Source organism: Cyprinus carpio, chromosome B4 (assembly GCF_018340385.1).
Source record: "Cyprinus carpio isolate SPL01 chromosome B4, ASM1834038v1, whole genome shotgun sequence".
NCBI lineage: Eukaryota > Metazoa > Chordata > Actinopteri > Cypriniformes > Cyprinidae > Cyprinus > Cyprinus carpio.
The window spans coordinates 23,310,233-23,334,437 of NC_056600.1; the positions used below are offsets into that span (position 1 = coordinate 23,310,233).

The 24,205-nt window shown below is 39.0% G+C and overlaps 1 protein-coding gene across 3 annotated transcripts; it reads left to right on the plus strand.

Annotated features, from left to right (window-relative positions):
• Positions 1–5,345: 5,345 nt before the first annotated feature.
• On the plus strand, positions 5,346–20,754 carry LOC122137056 (gastrula zinc finger protein XlCGF57.1-like). Of its 3 annotated transcripts, XM_042722416.1 has the most exons (4): positions 5,348–5,420; positions 5,538–5,602; positions 9,372–9,526; positions 19,317–20,754. In XM_042722416.1, exons 3-4 carry the CDS (start codon positions 9,442–9,444, stop codon positions 20,627–20,629), a joined length of 1,398 nt encoding a protein of 465 aa, XP_042578350.1. In that variant the 5' UTR covers positions 5,348–5,420; positions 5,538–5,602; positions 9,372–9,441; the 3' UTR covers positions 20,630–20,754. The 3 variants fall into 3 exon arrangements, with proteins under 3 accessions (XP_042578352.1, XP_042578350.1, XP_042578349.1); XM_042722418.1 differs by lacking the exon at positions 5,538–5,602 and having other exon boundaries at positions 5,346–5,420; XM_042722415.1 differs by lacking the exon at positions 5,348–5,420 and having other exon boundaries at positions 5,429–5,602.
• The last annotated feature ends 3,451 nt before the right edge of the window (positions 20,755–24,205 follow it).

Consider the following 24,205-nt stretch of genomic DNA (forward strand, 5'->3'; position numbering starts at 1 on the left):
AAAGGAAAAATGTATAATTGGATAATGGATTTTCTGCTAAATAGGACTATTCAAGTTAGGGTTGGGGCAAGTTATTCTAGGATTTTTTCAATTGATAATGGTACACCACAAGGAAGTGTGTGTAGTCCAGTTCTCTTTAATATCATGATTAATGATATATTTTCCGAAGTTGGACAAGGTATTGGAAAATCCCTGTATGCAGATGACGGTGCACTGTGGAAACGGGGTAGAAATGTGACATATGTGGAAAGCTGTATGCAGAAAGCCATCATAGAAGTGGAAAAATGGGCTAATAACTGGAGCTTTAGAATGTCTGTTGAAAAAACAAAAGTAATATGTTTTTCTAAGAAAAAGAAATTACCAAGTACTAAACTTAAGTTATATGATAAGGTATTAGAACAGGTCTCAGAAGTTAGGTTCCTTTGGATCTGGATGCATTCTAGACTTACTTTTGCGTCACACATCAAGAAAGTGGTTGAAAAATGTAAAAAGGGAGTTAATGTTCTCAGGTGTCTTGCAGGAGTAGTTTGGGGGGCAACTCGGTATTCTTTAAAGAGAATTTACTGTGCAATGATAAGGCCAATTATTGATTATGGTGGCATAGTATACAGTTCAGCAGCACCTTTCATACTAAAGAAAGTAAATGGAGTACAATCCCAGGCACTGAGAATAGCATGTGGGGCATTTAGAACATCTCCAATCTCTGCTTTGCAGGTTGAAATGGCAGAAATGCCTTTAGAAATTAGGAGAATTAAGATGAAAATGGCGTATTGGTGCTCCGTAAAGGGACATGCAGATGCTCAGTCCAGTAAAAGATGTGGTAAAAGAAAGTTGGGAGCATGAATATGCAAGTTTTTTAATAGTTTTGGATGGAATGCTGATAAAGTTGCCAAAGATATTGGAATAGATGGTATAGTCATGAATCATACGGTAATTACACCAAGTGTACCCCCTTGGATGTACAAAATGCCTTTAGTGGATCTACAATTAAACATCATAAAGAATGAAAAGGAAAGGTGTGTATCTATGAATATAGCAGTGGTAAATTATTTGAATCAAAACTATAACAATAGTGTTCAGATATTTACTGATGGGTCTAAAAATCCTCAATCTGGTTATACAGCAGCAGCAATATATATACCTCATATTGAACAAAGTACTGTTAAAAGGCTGTCTAATGATATATCAGTATTTACAACAGAACTCATGGCAATATTCATAGCAATGATATGGGTAGAAGAATCTAATATTAAGGATACAGTCATATGCTCTGATTCATTCTCAGCTTTGTGCAGCTTAAAGAGTGGTCAAGAATGTCAGATGCTAGACAAGATATCTTATATGATATATTACAGATTTTGTACAGAATAAATCCACTAGACAAAAATATATAATTTTTATGGATACCAGCTCATGTTGGAGTTTAGGGAAATGAGATAGTGGACAAACTGGCAAAGACGGGATTAAAAAAGGATGAAGTCGACATAGAGATTCCATTAAGCAAACTGAAGCTAAGTGCATTGTAAGAAAAGCTGTTATAAATATCTGGCAAGGACAACTGGAATAAGGAGTTAAAAGGAAGACATCTGTACAATATTCAGGATATAGTGGGGAGTGAAAGGAGAAAATATGGATCCAGAAGAGATGATACTATTATCTCGAGGATACACATTCGGCACAACAGATTAAATTATTATTTACACATGTTAGGTAAAAGTGAGACAGATGGGTGCATCCATTGTGGGGTGGCAGAAACAGTGGAGCATGTGCTTGTTCAATGTCAAGCATATAATGAGGAACGAGCTCAACTTGTGGAAGATCTAAAGGAACTGAAAGTTCAGCTAGCAATAAAAGATTTATTTCAGAGTGCACAGATACAACCAAAAGTGTACACTATTTTATTTAAATATTTGAGAGATACACGGTTGATAAACAGAATATAAGGTTACACAAATAAGGTTTTTTTTTTGTGTGTGTGTATTATTAGATAGTAGTGTTCCATTCCATCACCCTAGGTATTCACACTCCATCCCAGTAGGTGGCGGAAATGCACCAAACCGCCAATAAACAATAAAGAAGAAGAAGAAGAAGATTGTTGAGTATTGTCTAGTGTTTATCATTCTCCCAGTGATAGCTACAGTACGGAGCCCTTCCAAGTTGTCTGAGTCCGAGTCATTCGTCTCTTTATCCTAGCCTGTGTATCTTGTTTCTTGTCTGATCTCTGCCTGCGCTGAAGTTTATAGCCTACCTTGGATCTCTTGTCATTTTGTACTCTGTTTGCTCCTGGACCACTGCTCACATTATCAGTCAAGCCCTCTGGATATTGTTCGCCGAATGAATATCCACACTTCCTCTTGCATTACTTTTGTGTTTTGCCCGTACCATACCCATTTGCTGTTGTTTGACCCTGCGTGTGTTTTGACCATGTTTACTAATAAAAGCTTGCACCTGGATCCGCTCGCCTCACGTCTCGTCGGCTCCATAACAGAAACATTAATTTTAATATGAATTATTTGATTTGAATGGGCATCTCTAACTCCCCTTCCCCTTTGAATATTTAATCCTCCCTCACAACTTGCTAGCTTTGGGCTGTGGATGAGATCAATTAAGTTATCTTTTGATAAATCTGTGTTTGGCTTATTATTAGTAATTACACGAAGGACCATAATATTTAATTTTACATGCTTATTAATATGTTTAAATAATGTATATTGTTGGCATAAAATACTTTGAATGAAGTGTAAGTGCACACTAAAAAAGACAAAAGTACAGTCAAGGTCACCTCCAAAGCATCTTTGTCTTGGGTGTCTGTCTTTGGGTCCTGTGCTGCCACTGATGGTGTTTGTCCCTGGGGCTGTACACACCTGCTTTATTTCAGGAAAGACATTAGAAACTAGAAATGTCTTTGAAAACTGTTATTTGTAGGGAGAAGTCGTGGCCTAATGGTTAGAGTCTGACTCCTAATTCTAACGTTGTAGGTTCGAGTCTCGAACCTAAATGGGTTAAATGCAGAGCACGAATTCTGAGTATGGGTCACCATACTTGGCTGTATGTCATGTTACCACTGTTTTTTTTATGGAATGAAATGTACAATTATATAAGAAGTCCTACTATATAAGTTGTGTAGTGGTGACAACATTTTCTTGAACATTTTAACATACAGTATTTTTACATAGTTAAAATTTCTGTGTTTAGTTTGGTGATGTATTTTGACTTTAAAAAAACAACAACATATCTTTCTTATGGGGAGTATGGATGCACCCATCACATAATAATTATCTTTTGTTCTGTGCAAATTTGGCATGTTGGCCTGATGGTGGCACTGAAGAAAAGGTTAATGGACTTACTAAAGTTACAGTTATGACAGGCTTGGAATTTCTGGCCAAATGTCATGGTAATGAGCCGATTGTCACGCCTGGTTTTTGGGGTTCTGTTTCATTATCTTTCATTCATTACTTTTAATTTTTAGTTTCATTCATTCAGTTACTTTCTTCCCTCCCCCTCACTCATTCATTCAATCCATTCACTCTCTCATTCATTCATCATCATTTTCTTATTATTTGTTTTAGTCATGTGTCTTGGGCTTATTGGTTTATGGTCTTGTCATGTGGTTCTCAGTTCTATTTGTTCATTGGTTGGTTCTTGTCATGTGACTGGTATTATTTGCTATAAGTAGCCATGTTGTTGCCATAAAAGTAAAAGTTGACTGAATATTCATTACACCACTGCCACCATGGCCTCCTGATCTGCCTGCTCTGCCCTGGTCACTCGCTCCACATCAGTCATCATGCCCTTTTCCACTTCATGGGCCTGACTCACCATCCCTCCCTCTGCTCTGCTCCACCTCCCTCCTGGACTTTTTGTTTTGTTTTCTGTTTTGGAGTGTCTGGAATCCGCTCCTTAGGTGGGGGCCTAAGATACATGTTCTCTGTGTCCTGTCTGGACTTTTATGTAGAAGTGTTTCCTGTGCCTTGTTTTATAGTCTATTTGTAGTCTGTTTGTGTTGGTTCCCCGTGATGAAGTTCCCCAGGTGTTTCTCATTTACCACACCCCCTTATTATCTTGTTTAGCTTGTGCTCTTGTGTTTAAATAGTGCTTGTGTTCCTCTTGTGCTTTTCATTTGTTGTTGAATGTTATGGTGTCGTTCTGCTACTTGTGCTCCCCGTGTTTTGGTTTTTTGTTTGACATTGTTTCGGATATTAAACTCTACCTGCACTTAGAGACATTGACTTTTTTTTGTTGTTGTTGTTGTAATATACCACCACTGTTGTTAGCTTTTGTTTCAATAAATTGTTTGAGATGAAGAAACTACCATTGCATGCTTCTACTTAGATGCCCTACTTTCACGATATAACATCACTGTGCCAAGATCTTTTTACATTTTCCATGAATTTCACCAGAAAGTCAAATATCCCTTACTTTTTGTGAGTAGTGTATATATATATTTATATTGTTCATCAAATTCTGAAATTTGTCTTGAGCAGCAAATGATATTAAGATGATTTCTGAAAGATCTTGTGACCGTGAAGACTGGACTAATGATGCTAAAAAAATCAGCTTTGATCACAGATGCATTTTAAATTACACTAAAATATAAGTGAAATTGTTATATTTCACAATATTGCTGTTTTTACTGTATTTGTGCTCAAATAAGGGTAGGTTGGTTAGCATAGCATTGATACATACTTCAAAAACAAAAACAAAACAAAACCTAACCCAAACCAAACGAATGAATAAATAAACAACCATATTTATTCTTCGTGAGGTAATCTCAAAGGCACACCGTAGTAACTTATCTATCCTTAAAGTGTGCACACTTGTATGGTACTAATATGCTTCCTTTTAGGGAAGGCCCACATTTGAGGTTACTGCCCCAGTAAAAAGCTAAAGTACAATTTTACTTCATTTTATTTCTGACAATGTAAAAAAAAAAAAAGGCCTAAAATCTTGTCTTTTTATTTGACTTTTTGCCATTTCCAGTGAAATACTGAGATGGAATAAGAATACAAGGATTCAGTTTCAGTTAATAAAATAAATAATTAGATCTCTCTCCACAAGCAGAAATTAAATTTGGGTCTACAAATTCTTTGAGTTTGAAATATTCATAAGTTCTTTCAAAGTCTTGTAATTTATGACCAAGATACTGGAGTTTATTCTTGATTAAGAACATCACAAATGCTCTGTAGTTTATCATGCATTGAAAGCACTGAACAGTTGCTTATATTTAGATATAAGATTATATATTAAGCTCAATGGTAGTGATTGTTTTTAGGCTTTCGATAACCCTGCAATTCATCCCTTCAATTTATCCTATATATAAAATCCTATGAGTTTAGGAAACAGGACTTTTATTTTGCTCTGGTGCTGTGACGTCACAAAGCTGCGCCGCGCTCCCGCGTCTGTGATTCTGATGAAGAAAGGTGTGTTTTTAACCATCTGAAGTGTTTAAATCAACACAACTTGTACAGAGACGTTGAGAGAATTGTATATGAAGCTCCTATTGAACTGTCAACCAATGTAACTCTGTACAGTTTTAGCTAGTGACGTGACTGAAAGGTATTTTGTTCGTGTAAAGCGCTCCTGCACGCGAGTAACAGAACAGGTGCGTCTCATTCAGCTCCCTATTTTGTGAATCAGTTTATCTAAAACACGAATTCGGGGCAGTCGATTTGGTCAGTCAAACTTTTAAATACATTTTAGCATTTCTGTAGTAAACGGTCAAAGTCACACAAATCCGTGTACCATTAAAAGCGGGTTTTCTATGATCATAGATCAGCAGCAAGCGCGCGAGGTTGCCATGGCAACCAGATACAGTGCGCGCGAATTACTTGTAAAGGCTGCGCGCGCACTCTATTTCTGCTGCACTAGCAATAAACACGTTGAATAGAATGCACCATAAACACGTTTGTCAGCAGAATCGCAAAGTAGATTTTAAGCAGATCAACGAGTGATTTACCCACTGCTTTAAAACAGACCTGTTGGACATTATTCAAGTTAAATCTTACTGAAAATGTTTGTATTCTGAAATATATTTCTAGGTTGTGTTCTGATGTAAATGGTTCTTTTCCTGACATAAACGTATAACACTGAGCTGCTGACGGAGCATTTAATGGATCACCTTTATGATGCTGTCGGGGTCTGGAGTCGGGCATCTAGCTTCTTCTGTCTTTATGTCGAGCTTCTAAGTCCACGCAACAGCTTTATTTTGGGTTGGTTCAGATTACGCTGCAGTTGTATGTTGTTAAAACACACTAAATATCCATTCATGTCACGCAACAGGCAAGCATAGGCTATTATCCGCCAACATGCAGATTCATCACTCGCCAACTTCTTACATAAATAAGATTGGGAAAGCCTATTAGTAAGTTTGATTTTATTTATTAATTTACTTACAATAAATAACAGTAAGATAACTGCATAATGTGCATATTTACTTTTGAGTTGAAAGTATTTTTAATTAACATATTTAGTAAAATCTTTCAATCCTTAGGGTTGGCAAGAGCCCCCAAACCCCCCGCCTACGTGTATAATGTGTTCTTTTATAAATCTGAGTGGTCATTTTGGTTGTTTTTGTTTTATCAGGGCCTGTACTTATCAAGCCTCTAAAAACGGCTAAAAATCGACTTGAGTGTAAATAATTCTTGCTTCAAAGCTGTGTAAGGGAAACAGGTCAATTTAGCTCAAAGGGAATCATTTAAGATTTTAAAGGGAATTTGAACATATTCACTGTTTCACGGCTGATCACTGAAACGGCCAGCGATTCACTGAACGAGCCGTTTAACATCAAATCTGCGCTGGATATTAATATCCAAAGTATAGTGAAAACACTATTAATTAGCACAGTAACAAGGATCGGCAGTTTAAGACATTAACTTGTAAGCACAAAACACAAGATACTTCTCTTTTCAATAATAATTAAGGGCTTGTATTAGATAAATCTAAGACATATAAACTAATCTAACACATAAGCACACGCACTCACACATTCACACAAGTTGCAGGAGGATAGAAAGTTAGGAAAGAGTGAGTTTAAGAGAATGAAAATGTGAAATCCCAAGTTTACAGCAATACGTGAAATTGCATAGACATGAACAAGCATCAGTCACTTAATTAACCCTCGCACTGAGTTAAAATTATATTAGATAACACCAGTACAGATCAAAGTCTGGAGGTATGTTACTTGTGATGCCTGTGTAACGGGGTTCCCTTTGTTGTCGCTGAAAAGGGGGTTTCCCAAGGTTGCTGATTGGCTGGAAGTTCAGTAGTCGTTGAAGTGATGTCTTGGGCGTAGGCTGAAGATGCGGAGTTGTGGGCTGGTTGAAGTTTCAGACGGGCACGCGAGGTCAGACTCGGAGACACGGCGTTACAAAACTTAACTCAGAACACGAACTCTCAAACGGAAAAGAAAAGAAACTAAAGTAAAAGAACAGAAGTAAAGTTTGACTAGACTAGGTGGTGTTTCTTTTCATCGTGGCTAAGCAGCAGGCGTGCAGGCCGAAGCACGCTGGAACGGCGCTCGAAGAACGCTAAAAGTGATGACTAAAAGCAAAAGCAAAAAGCAGGCTAAAAGCCGGCATGACTGATAGCAAAAGCTAAACACAAGCTAAAAACTAAAAGCAAAATTTGATGGTGTCCTGAGTATTTAAACTGGCCTTTTGGCCACACCTCAAATGTTGTCTTGACCAATTAGATATTGTCTTTTCTCGGGGTGTTCCGATGTTTGTCCCACCCCATTCATAAATCATATGTTATCTTATCAAGCTCGTGGTCCGAATTTTCCCCGCTCTTGCAGGGTATAATTTGGACATGATTCCTATAACAAGAATATGATACATTTGACAAATAACTGATGGTCAGAAACATTTCAAGCAAGAAGATTCAAACACACACATACTAAACATGAATATGAATACTTAAACTATTCAATAGTTATTAAAAAGACATACACAATAAGTGATTAGAAACAATGTGTGGGTTACACCTAAATGAATATGGAGTTAAGCAATGGACTGATATCCATTTAGAAGTCTTTTTTGAGTTCATTTTGGTGCATATATGCATTGGAAGGCATTCTCTGTGCCATTCTGGGGAGTAAGGATATCTTCTGTGAAGACCAGAGGGGTTAACAGGTCTCCTTAGGAATTTCAGTCTGGTTCTACTAGGTGGGGGGAAGTCAATCCAAAGATCTTGTTTACTCTCATGGCTTTACATGTGAGGGTCAGACTGTCCATCTCTTCGATTACTTGCCCCAGAATTAGACAATCTCTTCTTTTCGAATTGAAATTGTCAATAATTGTTCTAATGGTGTTAATTTTGAAAGCTGTTCTGTGAAAGAGTCGGTTAGTTTATCTTGCTTCAGACTGTGGTGCTAGGAGTTGATTTACAACATCCTGCCTTTCTGTGGAATTCGGCTCATGTTTCAACCAGGCTCCCGATCGAATCTTTAATTTGTCTGGTTCAGGCCTCATACGCTACAGCTGCACTTAAAAGTAAATCTTAAGTGTCAGTCTTAGAGTTGATTCACGACACTTTGCTGTGCCACAAACAGGATTTTGGAGGATGACATAAGCATGGACCAATAACTGAATAGATTTCCTTATTTAAGGATATTCTCAGATAAATTCACATTGAATGGTAAAATTCCTAAGAGGACTTTACATTCAACACACATTTGACGAAAAAAGAATTTAAGAGATTACATTATGATATACACATTGGAAATGGAATATAATTATAACATTTAAATCAATATGCTGTTAACTGGCCTGCCTTTAGGATTGTGCTGATAGATGATAATCAGAGATATCGCCTGTTGCTAACAATAGCAAGATTATTATCTTTATTAGCATTATACATTATACATTATTGAATAACCATTTGATTAACTGCTCGTCGTCAAACATTTAAAAAACAATGGACATATTCATGAAACACAAGCAGAACAAATTTTTGTGTAAATCGTTTGTAAAGCCGTTCTGATGTAAACTTTCTAATTTTCTAAATATTAGTTGGTACGAAAGAAATGTTCATTGCCATGTGTAAATGGTGTGTAAAACCATTAACATTGTTCATTGTGGCAAACTGATGACACTGAATTTTGATGCGCTGCCATTATAATATATTACTAGTTTGTTTGCTCTAGTTTTTTTTTTTGGTGTGTGTGTTCTTTTTGAGTAAAACGCAGCGCTTGTCATTGTCACTTTTTACCCAGCCGTCCAATTAATGAAGGAGAGGCGGGACTAATGAACTGGTTCGACTGGTTAGATAGAACAAGTCTTTCGCGAAACGGACATCAATACTGAATTGAGAGACACCTAGATATTTAGTTTGCATTTATTTTTCTATCTGTTAATTATTCTTATCTTAAACAGGACAGTGTCCAAACACAGAAAAAAACTCCTGGTGGATCAACTGAGATCCACGTGACAAACTATCATAAAGATGGAGTTTATTAAAGAGGAGAGTGAAGACATGAAGATTGAAGAAACATTCAGAGTCAGGCATGAAGATACTGAGGAACAAACAGGTTGGTTTTCATTCTCAAAGTATATACACTTATAAGACATTTTTTTCAGCTTACGAGGCTTGCTTATCTTTTTTGAGCAAATAATAGTCACTGACCAGTAGCTTCATAATGAACTGCTGCATAACAAAAATCAAATTCATGTTTTTGAGCGTTACAATACATGGTTGATATCAAAGACTGAAGTACTGCACTAAAGAAAACATCTGTTGTGACCCAGAGTTTTATCTTCTTTAGTAGTTATTGATATAGTGCTTTATTCAGTAATGATTCTGTCAAAGCAGCTTTACAGTGTTAAAGAGAAAAAATAGTGCCAATAATGCAAACAAAATTTAATTGTGCTGTAAAGCAGCTCTAAAAGAGGACAATAGTAAACTAAATTTTCCAGTTAAAGGCAGTCCATCCTTGACTCAGTGATGTCATTGACCAGCCAAGTTTAGTTCTCTTCCAATAGTATCTGTGTGATAATGTTGACAAATATTGCCAAAAATTCAAGCAAGCTAAAGGCGACAGTGGCAAGGAACCAAAACTCATATCTGTGACAGAAACAGAGAAAACCTTGGGAGAAACCAGACTTAGGCGGCCAGTTCTCCTCTGGCCAGATGAAACCAGCATCGTGTGGTTTAAAATAGGCTCTTGGATTAAGGCATCCCACACATTTACGTTAAACATGGTTTTTCTCAAGTGGGGGGGGGGGGGGTGTTTTTGATGAATTGCACTACAGCACTTATATTGGCCTCGGGTCCTTAAAAAGTCTTAAAATGTCTTAAATTCAGAGTCGATGGATCTTAAATATTTTCGGTCCCATTACCGCAAAAATTTCTCCAGTCTGACAGATCCAGTGACTATTTGCTTACAGTTATTTCCCCGCTGTAACTTACTGTGTGCTACAGCTAGCAGACCAGCCTCCTAGCTAGTTTGAAATGGGTTAATACAAGTTTACTGATAAAATGGCTTGAATTTTACTTGCCCGACTGGACAAATAGCCTGATTAAAACTTAATGTGTGAAAAAACATCTAGTGAAGCATCGAAATATGAGAATTATTCTTCTGATTTTTTTACATTCAGCGTAAACGGCAATGAATAATGATAATGGATAGTGTATTTCTGGTATGAAGGTTCATTTGAGCAAAAGAGCTTAATAGGACACAAAGAAACTCACAGATGAAACATACTGAGGTAAAAATTCTAAATGTTAAGTGTTTTTATTTAAAACACAATGTAGTTAAGCAACATAGCATGCCAAGGGAGCTAATTGACGAATATTCTCAGGATTGCAAATGTTACATTGATTTTAGTTAAATATACAAGTAGTTAAGCAGTCATGTGACTGGGTTACTTACATTACAGACACAATATTGACTGTTTTGTTCTGTTTCACCAATCTCTGAGCAACACTCTGCAATGTTTTGTTACGGAGTGATTCAGTGTTTTGAACAAATCAGTTGAATGAATGACTCAATGAACTGAACAACGGCAGATCGATATGACACAGCATGACCTCCTATCTGAATTAAAAGAATATAAATTTAAAACTACAGCGCTGCAGGAAAGTGGATTAGATTGTATGTTTTTATATTTTAGGTGTGTTTTTATTGTTTATGTGCTGAACTGAAGTTTTTAAAAAGACTCTGCAGAGTATGATGTCATATCACGACTGTTGCAGCCTCCGAACGAATTTCGTATTCTCAAAGTGTAGTGTGACTGTGGCTTAACCGACACCTACTAGCGGTGTTAGTATGTTTAAAAGTATGCAACCCCCCTCCCCTCAAGATTTCTTATTTGTATATTCCAGGGTGTCCGCGGGGTCTTAAAAAGTATTAAAAGTTGATAAATCAGTTTAGAGTAAATTATGCCATTTTCCAAGGTATTAAATTTTGTCATCTTTTAATTATTTGTATTTGTCCGAATAGTGGGGTTCCGTGTAGTTTATTTATGGAATGATGCAAGATTTGATGTCATTTAAACGGCGCTCACCAACAGACTGTGCCGTGTGTGATATCGCAGGTTAGAGCCCTGTGTGGCTTGATCCCGCTCTCGCTTAATTTCTGACCATTACCCCCGCCCAAACATTCTAATATTTATATATCATTTTTTCGATCAGGGAGCCGCTATCAATATGTGGGGTTTTTGAATCGCTTTTGAATGAGCGCTCGCAGTCACAGTTCACTTATGATTTCGCGATCGCAATGTAAAGCGACCACACCTTATGATATAAGATATTTGTCAATGAGCTCAGGATCTGTTGAGGAGCTTGAATCTTGAATATATTGTCAGTCATCTCTCCTAACTCGTGATCAGTCAAATCTGACTCCTGCAGCTCGTGTTGGAGGTAGGGTTGTTTTTTTCCATGGAATTGGGCTGCTTTTAAACTGTTGCCATGGGTTGATTTTCCCCCATGGGTTAAAGATTTGAAATATTGCATAAATTACATTTGACTGAAATGCTTTTACTCAAACATTTAGCATTCTACCTGTGATAAAACTGTGCTAAATGTTTTTATGAATGAGGGCCACTAGTAGGAAGCCTTTGAGCTATGACATATTTAGGACATGGTCATTGCGCTACTTTAGGCTGGTTTTTACTGGCATATGTTTGGATGCACAATTAAAATGATGTAATAGTTGTGATCATTTTTACCTTCCATGATCATTCAGACTTGATCAGGTGCAGTATTACTGACACTCTGTGTCATGTCTGAATTAGGGCTGTGCGATATGGACAAAAGAAACCTATCACAATTTTTTGATCAATTTTGCGATTTCGATTTTAATCACGATTTTGACACACACAGACATGCTTTACAGTCATAAATGCATTCAGTATAAATTTGAAACATATTTCCAAAAGAAAACCAATGAGAGCTTTATCAAAAAGTTGTAACATGCCTCTAGAACAGACTTAAGTCAAAATAATCACTAAGTAAAGATGTCAAACAAAATGTCTAAACATATGGCAAAAATAAATAAATAAACAAATAAAATAAAACCCGTGTCCAGGGCTTTTTTTTTTTTTTTTGCCATGCATTGGTTATAGAGCTCATTGTAGCGGTGCCTCAGGTGCTGAAATATATTTATTGCCCAAGGTTCACACGTACTCCGTCTGCAGTGCATATACAGTATGTGTGTGCGGTGCAGAAGCAGCAGCGAGAGCGAGTTATTGTAACGTGAAAGCACATTAAAATAATGCGCGAGCGCGAATCTCTCCGCTTGCATGCAGATTTCCTTTGCTCTGTCACAGAACCAGACACGCATGCTCAGATACACGCTCCTCTCGCCCAGAGAGAATGCGCGCGCTTCAAACATGTCTCCTCTTACTCACTCACTCACAACTCTCCCTATGCTCATGCGCTAGATATTCATTCTTTTCGCACCTTTCGATTTCTAACCTTTTCTGTTCACATCTTTTACCGCGTGCAGTGTGAACATTCTGATCCATTAACATGGGCTCGGAATAAATACACATCACAGAGTGAGGCATATGCCCAGTCTCGCGCTCCACTTAGGTGCGCTGCATTCTGATTAGATCGGATAGCATACTGCGGTAGGTCGGGACCGCGGAAAATCGTGCTATAAAGCGATTTAGAAATCACGCACGCTCAAATCGTGATTTTATTACGATTTCAATTAATCGCACAGCCCTAGTCTTAATCAAATCAAGCACTCCATAATCACAGGTAAACTGTCTGATCTGTCAGGTGTTTGTCATGAGAATTGTACCACAAAACAGCTATGGTTTGCTGACTGTTATAAGAATTGATGTTACAAATACATCTTTTGAATATACTGTGTGAACTCATTTTCCCATTAGCTCTGAGAGCTTTATTTTCCCTCTTCAATAAATTTTGACAGTTGTTTTGTTTATTGGTCTAATTCTTGTTTCTGGTTAGTCACTTAATTCTGGTTAGTCACTCAATTCATTCTCTTGTGCTTCATCCCCACCCTTCTGAATTATGTTGCGTGAAAATCTTGGGAACGTGCTCCAGAAATTGCAGAAACAATTTACATATAACCATACAGACTTCAACAGATGAAAATGTGTAATATGCACATACATATAGTCAGTACACACAGTGTACTATTAGACATACTTACAGTTAGCACTACGAATTATACGCAATACGTACTTATATACAGTTAGCACTACACATTATACACTACACATTATTTACACTTTCTACAATATATAGACATATACACACAAAAATATGCTAAGGTGCAACAGATTGTACATGAACTGGATACAGAAAATGTCATGGATGTGCATTGGATGGTATCCAGTGGTAGCAGATAGATTATTGTATTAAATGCAGTGTGTATTTATAGTCCAGTGTTGAAATGTTGAAGTTAAAGTGCAGTGTGTGGCATACCATATTGTGGGAGTATGCTGTAGGGTGTATTAGTTTTGACTTTTCATTAGGCTGATAGCCTGAGGGAAAAAGCAATCCCTCAGTCAGCTAGTGTGGGATCGGATGCTGCGGAGACGTCTTCCTGAGGGCAGCAGAGAGAGCAGTCCATGGGATGGGTGGCTGGAGTCACTGATGATCCTCCGGGCTTTCCTTATATTCCTCCTGGTGTAGATGTCCTGAAGGGAGGGAAGCTCACCTCCAACAATGTGGCTAGCAGTTCGCACGACCCTTTGCAGAGCTTTACGGTTGCCAGCGGTGCTGTTTCCAAACCAGGCAGTGATGCAGCGCGTCAGGATGCTCTCTATAGTGCAGGTGTAGAATGATCTGAGGATGCTGGGGCTCATTCCAAACTTCCTCAGTCGTCTCAGGAAGAAGAGGCGCTGATGTGCCTTCTTTAGCACTGCATCAGTGTGTGTAGACCATGTGAGATCCTCACTGATGTTAACGCAGAGGAACTTAAAGCTGTTTACCCGCTCCACAGGTGTCTTGTAGATGGTGATGGGTGTGTGTTCTCTGCTCTGTCTCCTGAAATCCACCACCAGCTCCTTGGTCTTGTCGATGTTGAGTGAGAGATGGTTCTCCTGACACCATTTAATCAGGATGCTCACCTCCTCACTGTAGGCCATCTAATCGTTGTCGGTGATCAGGCCTATTACTGTTGTGTCGTCAGCGAATTTGACAATGAGGTTGGAGCTGTGTGTGGCTGTACAGTCATGTGTGTACAGGGAGTACAGGAGTGGGCTGAGGACACAGCCCCGAGCACCAGTGTTGAGGGTCAGCGGGGATGAAGTATTGATGCCCATTCTGACCACCTGACTTCTGCCTGTCAGGAAGTCCAGGATCCAGCTGCACAGAGATCTGCTTAGTCCCAGAGTCCGGAGCTTCGCAACAAGTGCTTACATTTGTAAGGTAAAAAAAAAGGCCTTTATAAAGGTAAATACATCTTGAGGTTAATAAAAAAAATATGGCTTTTTTGTGTTTATGGGGTGCAGTCTAACGTGTTCATGCTTCGTTTTTTAAAAAATGCATTATTTTTCACATAATTTACCTTTATTCCACACTGATCTGTCCCTTCTGACAAACACTTTGATTATTTCCTGTTTTTATGAAGCCCCTCCCTCAGAAATACGCCATGGGCTGAGATTGGTCAGCTGGTTCAGTGTGTTGTGATTTGCTAAACCGCCACTAGAGCGCGTCTGAACATCCCGCCCCTCAAGCTCAGAATGTGCTCCGGTTGTATTGTAAACAATGACGTCCTCTTTATTGCTTATCAATTTGAGCCCGATTGAGATGCAGAGGTTATTAATGAAGAGGATTGTGCAGAACCTGTGCAAGCACGGCTCTTAACCCTTTAGGCGCCAGAGGTTTTTTCCTAAAATGTTCGATTTTGACATCTTAATTTCAAAAGGCTATATCTTAAAAGTGATAAAAGATAGAGACTTTCTGTAAATTATAGAAATATTAAGGATGACCCAAAGTTTATGTAGGGATTACATTTTCCCATATAATTTGCATATTATGTCGTCATATGGTGGCGGCCATCTTGGACTATAGAATTTTCATGAAAAGTCACGTTTAAATGATAAAATGCAGCACTTCTTTCCCCCCAAAATGTCCCTCACCTTCTGTATGCTATATTGCACAATACTGAATGCTCAGGTAAATAGTAAGTAGTAAACAAACTGTGTAAATCATTACTAATAAATGGTAGAAACAAACCGAATGCATGTAGCAGTTGGCCTTTTGCTGTAGAGATTTTCCATTTACTACATACAGTAGGCACTCTGATTCCATGTATGGGGCACATATAATGACTCTCTATCCATCCAGGTGACATTTCTTGTAGTGTTTCATGGTGTGCTACCTTTCATTGCAAGGCACAACACAAAGACCCACCCCACACTGCCTGCACATGTATTTTGTTTGACGGCGGCCTTTAGGGCGGGTCCAATCAGAACAAACTACACAATCTGGGTAACCATCAGCCTGGCAGATAAAGTGGCACTCACTGAGTCTTTGTGGCAAGTCTCCCAGTGAGGACGACTTTCGGCCTTTGTTGCTCTCTTTCCTGGAGAAGCCTTCCAGTAAAGCAGTGATGACATCCTGCACGAAGACTTTCAGGGGCTTGTGAGGAGCAGCAGTGCAGCAGCAGTAAATGATGTGGGCATTCACCATGCTTACACTGAGAATGGCATTGAAAGTCCTGTTGTACCATTTCCTTGACCAGTGGGGAAAGAGGTAGGTCTTCATTCTCTGGTCTGCTGTGTCGACACCCCCATGAACGAATTGTAGTCATCAACACAAACAGGCCTATTTATCTCCCTATAGCCACTATCAGTGTGTTTGGTCCTGATGCGCTTTCTGACACATGTGTTGGAATGCAGTGTAGAGAGCATTGTGAGGTGCTTTGTATCATGCTACGCACAAGCTAGCATTTTCCCTCTTCCTCATGAAGACTGGGTCATCTCCTTTGCTGAATGTTAACTGTTCACGGCTGAGGCCCTTTGGCATCCCCTTCCTCTTACTGCTGACAGTCCCACACAAACCCGAATCATTGCTTGCCAGCTCATCAGCTATGGCTGGTGAGGTGTAATAGCTGTCCATGTACACCTCATGCCCTTTCCCTGTGTACGGGGCCATCAGCTCACGGACAATAAGGTGTGTAGCACCGAAATCACTTGTATTAGGCCTACTTTGTCCCAGTGTACATGGACCACTGTAACACATAGCCTGACTTGGCTTCACTCAGAACAAATACTTTTTAGCCATATTTGTCTGGTTTGTTTGGGTTGTACATTTTTAGGGTTGATTTCCCTTTGAACGCAATGGTCATTTCATCCAATGACAGCTGCTTAGATGGACCATACATTGCTGAAAACCGGGGGATGACCAAATTGATGATTGGGCGGATTTTGAATAGCCTGTCATACCCTGGCTGACACCTGTCAACACACTCCTCATTATTGGTGAAGTGAAGGAAAGACAAAATCATCTCAAATCTATTCCTGGACATCACCTTGCCAAATCCAGGTGTTGCTGTTGGCCAATATTCAGCCCAATAATCCTCCAACTCTGGCTTCTCTACAAGACCCATACTCAAATGCAGAGAAAAGAAGGCTTTCATTTCACTGACAGTTACGTCAGACCATTGATGAAATCTGGAGTGTGGATGGAGTTGATGGGAGGCTAAAAACTGATGGTCTTAGCGATTTGTCTCATTAACAAGTAAATTCCAGAAATCATCAGAAAGACTGATGGAAAATCTTGGGGCGAATTGGCATTGGAGAGTTCTCTTTCCCCCAGATATCCAATTGGCTGATCAAAGGGCGTGATCCAACTTTGGTACACATCCTCATTGGCCAAGTACTCAAAGCCGGCATTACCATCAGCTTGCGATAGACTATGCATAATAGCCCCTCTGCCCTGTGTCACACCGCCTCTGCTCCTGCTACGAGCCGCGCGGCCAGATCTGCCTCGTGCGCGCGCACCGAGTGTGCACAGCTTGGACTATTGTCATTGTGACTCCCCACCCTGCCTCCACGTTGCCCCCTAACTGTCCTATGAATACTTCGACCTTGTCTAACATACCGAGTGGCATTAGACAAAGTCTCTACTGTCGCCGCAATTGCGGAGAGGCACACGGTCAGAAGACAAAGCTACATGGCTACTCCGGTAAAAATCTCCCGCCTCGTTCTCCACAACACTAACACGCCTGCTAACTTCGCGATGAACCCTCCGACCCTGGGAAACATTGTTCCCACCACTGACATTGGGCAAAGGACCATCTACACTGGGCAAAGGATTCACCGTTTGTGCTTGGTGTAGGGCTATACTTTCACTTTCAGAATAACCGTCATCTTCTGAAGGCAGATATTCCCCTTCAGAATCAGGGTCCGCGAATAGAAGTCCCAACACCTCATTGCGGGTAAGCTTTATTGATGCCATTAGATAATAATAATAATAATAATAATAATCTAATGCAAATACTCGCTGACGTTGACAATATTGCTCTTATAAAATGGCTCACTCTCACACTAGCTCCGCTTTTGCTCGCACTGATTCAATGCGCTCTAGCTCGAAGATTTTGTATAGAAGCATGACGTTTTTTTGAGTCAGAGATGAAGTTTGACATGTCTGCAATCTAGTGTAGGGGAGGTCGAATGAAATTTGACACCCTATTTGACAAAATCGGCCATTTTATTCAGTGCTGCATCTTGTCGAGTAAACTCAACCGTGGCGCCTAGAGGGTTAATGGTATGTTTGTTTGTTGTTGTGCTACTGCTTCTGTTAGCTTTTAATATACGGTTTTATTCTGATTAAAGCTTTAATACAGCACAGCAACTGCACGCGCGTCCATGTATAACGCTTCTCATTGTTATGTGAAAATAAGTGCATAAATGGAAGTTTGTTGGAGCTGATCTGACGATCTGAATGAGAGAGATAGATGCAGAGTGACACAAAGAACAGTATTAAGAACCGCTGCTTTAGAACATTGATTTTGAAACTTGTCAATCCATTAGAATCGTTAGAAGACAGAATCTTGATTCATATATGAACCGATTTTTACGTGCACCCCTAGTTTTCTCTTCCTCTTCTCTAAAGCAGCACAACATGGCCTCGCCCACTTTGTTGCGTTTTCCCTGGGGTGGGGTTTATCTGGGTTCTTGGCGTAACGTACCCGGGAAGAAGCTCTTAACAAAATAACAAAAACAAAAGTATGTTTTATGCTTGTAAACATCACATACTGATACCTACGTAAAAACAGTGAGACCAGGCTGGGAATGCAGCATTAAAGTGAAACCTGATGCAGTTTGTGTCACTGATGTAAACAAAAGAAAAAGGGGGAAAGGATTGAAAAAGAGAAATCACTCATTGTTCTGCTCACTGATTAACTTTTGTAGTTTGAATAAAGATTCATTTATATTCAATTTATAGTTTATATGCATATGCTTTGTGAAGATTGTGTTTTAAGTTCACTATTTTTCAAAGCCTATTAAGTGTATAATAAGGAAAACCTATAATGGCTTCCAATTATACTGTAATGTAATGTTGAATGACTAATTAATGGCTAAACTTTCAGGGGAAATGCATTTAATAGAGACGGATCAGTAGCAGTATTGATATCAATTGTGGCCTTCATTATAATATGCTACTTGGATAAAGGATGTCAGTAAACCATATATTTTAAATGCACAAGCTATTTTATTTCTACATAAATTTGGAGATTCAGTGTGAAATTATGACAATATGAATGCATTGTTAAAAAGCACAATTAATTGGTTAATTTTAAAATGGATTGACTGCACTAGTCTAAATGATTTGACATATTTTGCTTTGTGCCATTAAACTGGTTTTAACTTGTATTTTTTCTTATTTCACCTCAGACCTGATGGCACTTAAAGAGGAGAGTCAAGAGCTGAATGAAACAGAAGAGAAAGACCAAAAGGAGAAACATCATGATTTCAAAACTGAAGACAAATCAATTAGTTACTCAAATACTGAGAATATTTCCTTACGAAATAAAGCTCAAAAAACACAAATTACAAACCTTAATTCCCACAAGAGAATGCACACTGGAGAGAGACCTTACACCTGCCAACAGTGTGGACAAATGTTCAATCGAAAAGGAACCCTTTCAGTCCACATGAAAATTCACGTTGAAAAGAAGCCATTAATATGCCCTCAGTGTGGAAAGAGATTTACACAGAAAAAAACCCTTAATGCCCACATGAGAACTCACACTGGAGAGAGACCATATGAATGTGATCAGTGTGGAAAGTGTTTCGCACAGAAAAAAACCCTTAACATCCACATGAGGATTCACATTGGAGAGAGACCTTACACCTGCAAACAGTGTGGGAAGAGTTTCACAGTAAATGGAGATCTTAAAATTCACATGAAAATTCACACTGGAGAGAGACCATTCATATGTGTTCAGTGTGGAAAGAATTTTATAGAGAAAAAATCCCTTAATGTTCACATGAGGATTCACACTGGAGAGAGACCGTATAAATGTGATCAGTGTGGAAAGAGTTTCATACACAAAAAAAACCTTAATGTCCACATGAGGTTTCACATTGGAGAGAGACCTTACACCTGCAAACAGTGTGGGAAGAGTTTCACAGTAAATGGAGATCTTAATAATCACATGAGAATTCACACTGGAGAGAGACCATTCATATGTTTTCAGTGTGGAAAGAGTTTTAAACAGAAAAAATGCCATAATGTTCACATGAGAATTCACACAGGAGAGAAGCCTTACATCTGTAATCAATGTGGAAACAGTTTCAGATATAAAGACAACCTTAAAAATCACATGAGGATTCACTCAAGAGACAACAGTTTTAAATGTCAGCAGTGCGAAAGGAGTTTCGTAGACAAGAAATGTCTTAAGAATCATGTTACAATTCACTTGGGAGAAAAGCTTTTCATGTGCCATCACTGTGGAAAGAGTCTCACAAACAATGCAAACCTTGAGACTCACTTGAGAATTCACACTGGAGAGAAACCTTTCACCTGCAAACAGTGTGGAAAGAGTTTCAGAGTGAAAGGAAACTTAGTGCCTCACATGAGGATTCACACTGGAGAGAAGCCATTCACATGTCTTCAGTGTGACATGAGTTTCACCTATAACAAAGACCTGAAACATCATTTGAAAACTCATTCTGGGAAGAATTTGCCATTTTCCTCAGTGTGACGAGATATTTAGAAAATGAGCAATGCAGTCATTCTGGAAGACAAATCAATTATGGTCAGTGAAATAACTCTGACAGATACATGTGTGAAGTCATGCAAAAGTGAGACCCTGTTTGTGTTCTTTGTTGAAAACAAGGCTATGCTCACACTGTAGCTGAATGCAGACTACATCTGATTGTCACCTTCATGATTCCTTTTACTTTAATATGCACCCCCTTATGCTTCACCATAAGGCTGTTCATTTTCTTTTGTGCATGTGTTTTCTTGTGGCCATACCTGACCATCTTCTTGGCTGTAGTTTCAAGTATTGAGTGGTTACAGTAGATTCCATCTAATTTCAACTATGTAGAGCTGTCACACAAACTTCTACCTTGCTGTGAAATGTAACAATGTAACTAGAATATATTAATAAATTGACATAGACTGAACACAATGACTTGTTTCCATTAGGAGTGTTTTTAGCTTAATAATTCAATTTCACTTCAAAATTTTAATATCTGGATACATTTGCTGATTGTGGAACCCTGTAAATACCAGGCAACTTTAAATTTATGATCTGGAAAAGCATGGAAATACTTTAGTTATGCTTAGCTCTGAAATATTTTTTATCAGCACAGTTCATTCCTTTTTTAGTTTCCAGAAGCCTTCATATACTTTACTGTTTAATTTTAAATTAATTTTCTGCAATAAGCAACCCTAAGCAGTTTGTCTTCTTTTCTTATTCTTGATAAATATATATTAGACAAAGTATTTTAAATCATTTATCAATTATTGTTGCTTGAAGGCTTGCAGGATGCTGGAGCTGATCCTACAGTGCATCCGTAAAGTATTCAGAGAGCTTTACTTTTTCCACATTTTTTTATGTTACAGCCTTATTCCAAAATGCATTAAATTCATTATTTTCAATAGCCCATTAGCCCATTATGACAACGTGAAAAAAGTTTCTTTGCAAATTTATTCAAATTAAACAAATCACATGTACATAAGTATTCACAGCCTTTGTCATGACACTCAAAATTTGAGCTCAGATGCATCCTGTTTCCACTGATCATCCTTGAGATGTTCCACCTGTGGTAAATTCAGTTAACAGTGCATGTCAGAGAACAAACCAAGCAATAAAGTCCAAGGAATTGTCTGTAGACCTCCGAGACAGGATTGTATTGCACAGATCTGGGGAAGGGTACAAAAAAAATTCTGTAGCATTGAAGGCCCCAAAGAGCACAGTGGCCTCCATCATCTGGGCTGACTCAAGCCCACCGTCCACACCGATGTCAAGCCCGACAGTCATCTCCAGCCTCAGCCTCCGCTCCAGCCACAGACCTCACTCTAGTGAGGTCTCCTGTTCCTGAGTTTAGCTCTCAGAGGGCTCCTGATCCTGATCGCCCACCCCCCTCCCCCTGTTGAATGTTGTATGGTGTGGGACTTGCCTTCCAGGAGTGGGGAGTTATGTCAGACTCTGGTCCGTGTTTTGTGTGTGTTTTGCTCCCCATGTGCCTTCCTTACCCTTATTTGCTCTTTCCTGTTCCTGTCCTCATTGTGTGAATTCGTATCCAGCTGAGTTTGATTAATTAGTTCATTTGTTCCTAGGTGTGTCCCATTGGTGTCTGTGTATTTATAGTGTGTTTTGCCCCTTGTTTCCCGTCTGCTGTTAAATGTCATCCTGAAGTTCCAGTGTTTTGTATCCCTTTGTCACCAAGGCACATGTGCTGTGGTTGTGTGACAATAAGTGACTTGACTAGGAAGAAAAAGGCAGAAATGGAACCCTAACAGACTGGTTCAGATGTTGAAAAACAGAAGCTGAATGAACGTGACAACTGGCTAGTTCGCCACTATTAACTGGAATATAGTTAGCATGAAACCTTACAACAAATCAAAAGTTTAGGAACTAAAGTGATGCAAGTAAAGGAACTTAAGTAATTTTACACCACTTTTTGAAAGGAGAATTCACCTAGGGTGTACAGGCATTGTTTTTGGATCAGATTAAGATCATACAGTGGCTTAACATAATGGGCAAGTTGCTGAGGAAACCTATCAGTGTGATTGTCAAAATGAATAGCATACCCTCCTTAAAGATTAAATGTGAACCAAGGTTAAACCATTTAACAGGAGCAAATAGTCAAGTTGAGTGAAAATGAAAATTCAAGACGTGCAATTTGAAGTTTTACATTTTATTCATGTGATAACGTAGAAACACCACAAGCATGAGCAGGTTGGATACACATCATGAAATGATCATTTAGGCAATTGAAATGGATAACTTCTGTAAACAAACTTGGTTAAAAAAAAAAAAAAAAAAATTTCCATTCCACTTAGACCACTTCCCAGAACCTCACTGTTGGCATTCCAGATTTATGTGGGTAGAGATGTGATCTATGGTGTATTGACTGGTAATTGTATGTGTCCATGTAGAAATATGTACATATATTGATGCATACAAGAACATGTGCACGTTTGTTGTTAGTGTATGTGTGTGCGCATGTTCTACGTACGTATACGTAGCTGTGTATGTACCAGTGTATGTGGGCATGTTCTACGTACGTATACGTAGGTGTGCATGTATCAGTGTATGTGGGCATGTTCTACGTACGTATACGTAGGTGTGTATGTGGGCATGTTCTACGTACATATACGTAGGTGTGCATGTATCAGTGTATGTGGGCATGTTCTACGTACGTATACGTAGGCGTGTATGTATCAGTGTATGTGGCCATGTTCTACGTACGTATACCTAGGCGTGTATGTCGGCATGTTCTACGTACGTGTACGTAAGTGTATGTGTGCACATGTTCTTGTATGCATCGTGTAACAAAAAAAAAGTATGGATGCATGTTTTTGTTGGATGGGAAATTATTTTTGTTGGCTGAGGGGGCAGGACTCTGTGGGTTGAATGGCTGAAGGCGTTTCAGTGGATGTTGTTGGAGTGGTTGAGCTGGTGTGTGGGAAGTCCTCCATCATTAACTGCTCCAAATCTTCTTCGGATTGGAACAGTTTGATGGAGGACTGTGTAGGGGATGGTGGGGTAACGGTTATGTGAGGTATGACAGTGTGTGGGATGGGAGGTTTGATTACGGAGATTTGGGTGATGTTTTTTCTGGTATATTGTGATGTCTACAGGTGGGAGATCAAGGAGGGCGTCTATGACCATGTCAGTGGTGGCGTTGTGTGGGACTTGAATGATAGATCTAATGAGGTGGTTTTCAAGGTGAACAGTGCGGATTCCAGTTTGTGTTTTAATTGTAAGTGTACCGTAGCTGTAGTGGGTTATGCATTGTGACTTGTAAAAGGTTTTGCATTTTGTGCAGAGAACTTTTGATGTAGACAATGGTGTGTCTGGGATGTTGTGTTTTTGTGGGCAAATGTGCAAAATGTCTATGCTTGCGCCAACTACATCTGCAGTGAGGTTCTGGGAAGTGGTGTGGGCTACTGGACAGATTTCTTCCGTACATTCAATAACAGTTATTTCAGTGTCTTTTGTGGTGGAAATAAAAGTGTCACCTTGAAAGTGACGAACAGAAACATTTGAAAATCGATACCAATCACCAATGGTAATGTTGAGGTCATCATTGTGTTCCCACAC

Coding starts and splice junctions, on each gene's coding strand:
- LOC122137056 (XM_042722418.1), top strand. CDS start 9,442: ATGGAGTTTATTAAAGAGGAGAGTGAAGACATGAAGATTGAAGAAACA. Junction 9,527..19,316: donor AGATACTGAGGAACAAACAG/GTTGGTTTTCAT, acceptor ATTTCACCTCAG/ACCTGATGGCACTTAAAGAG.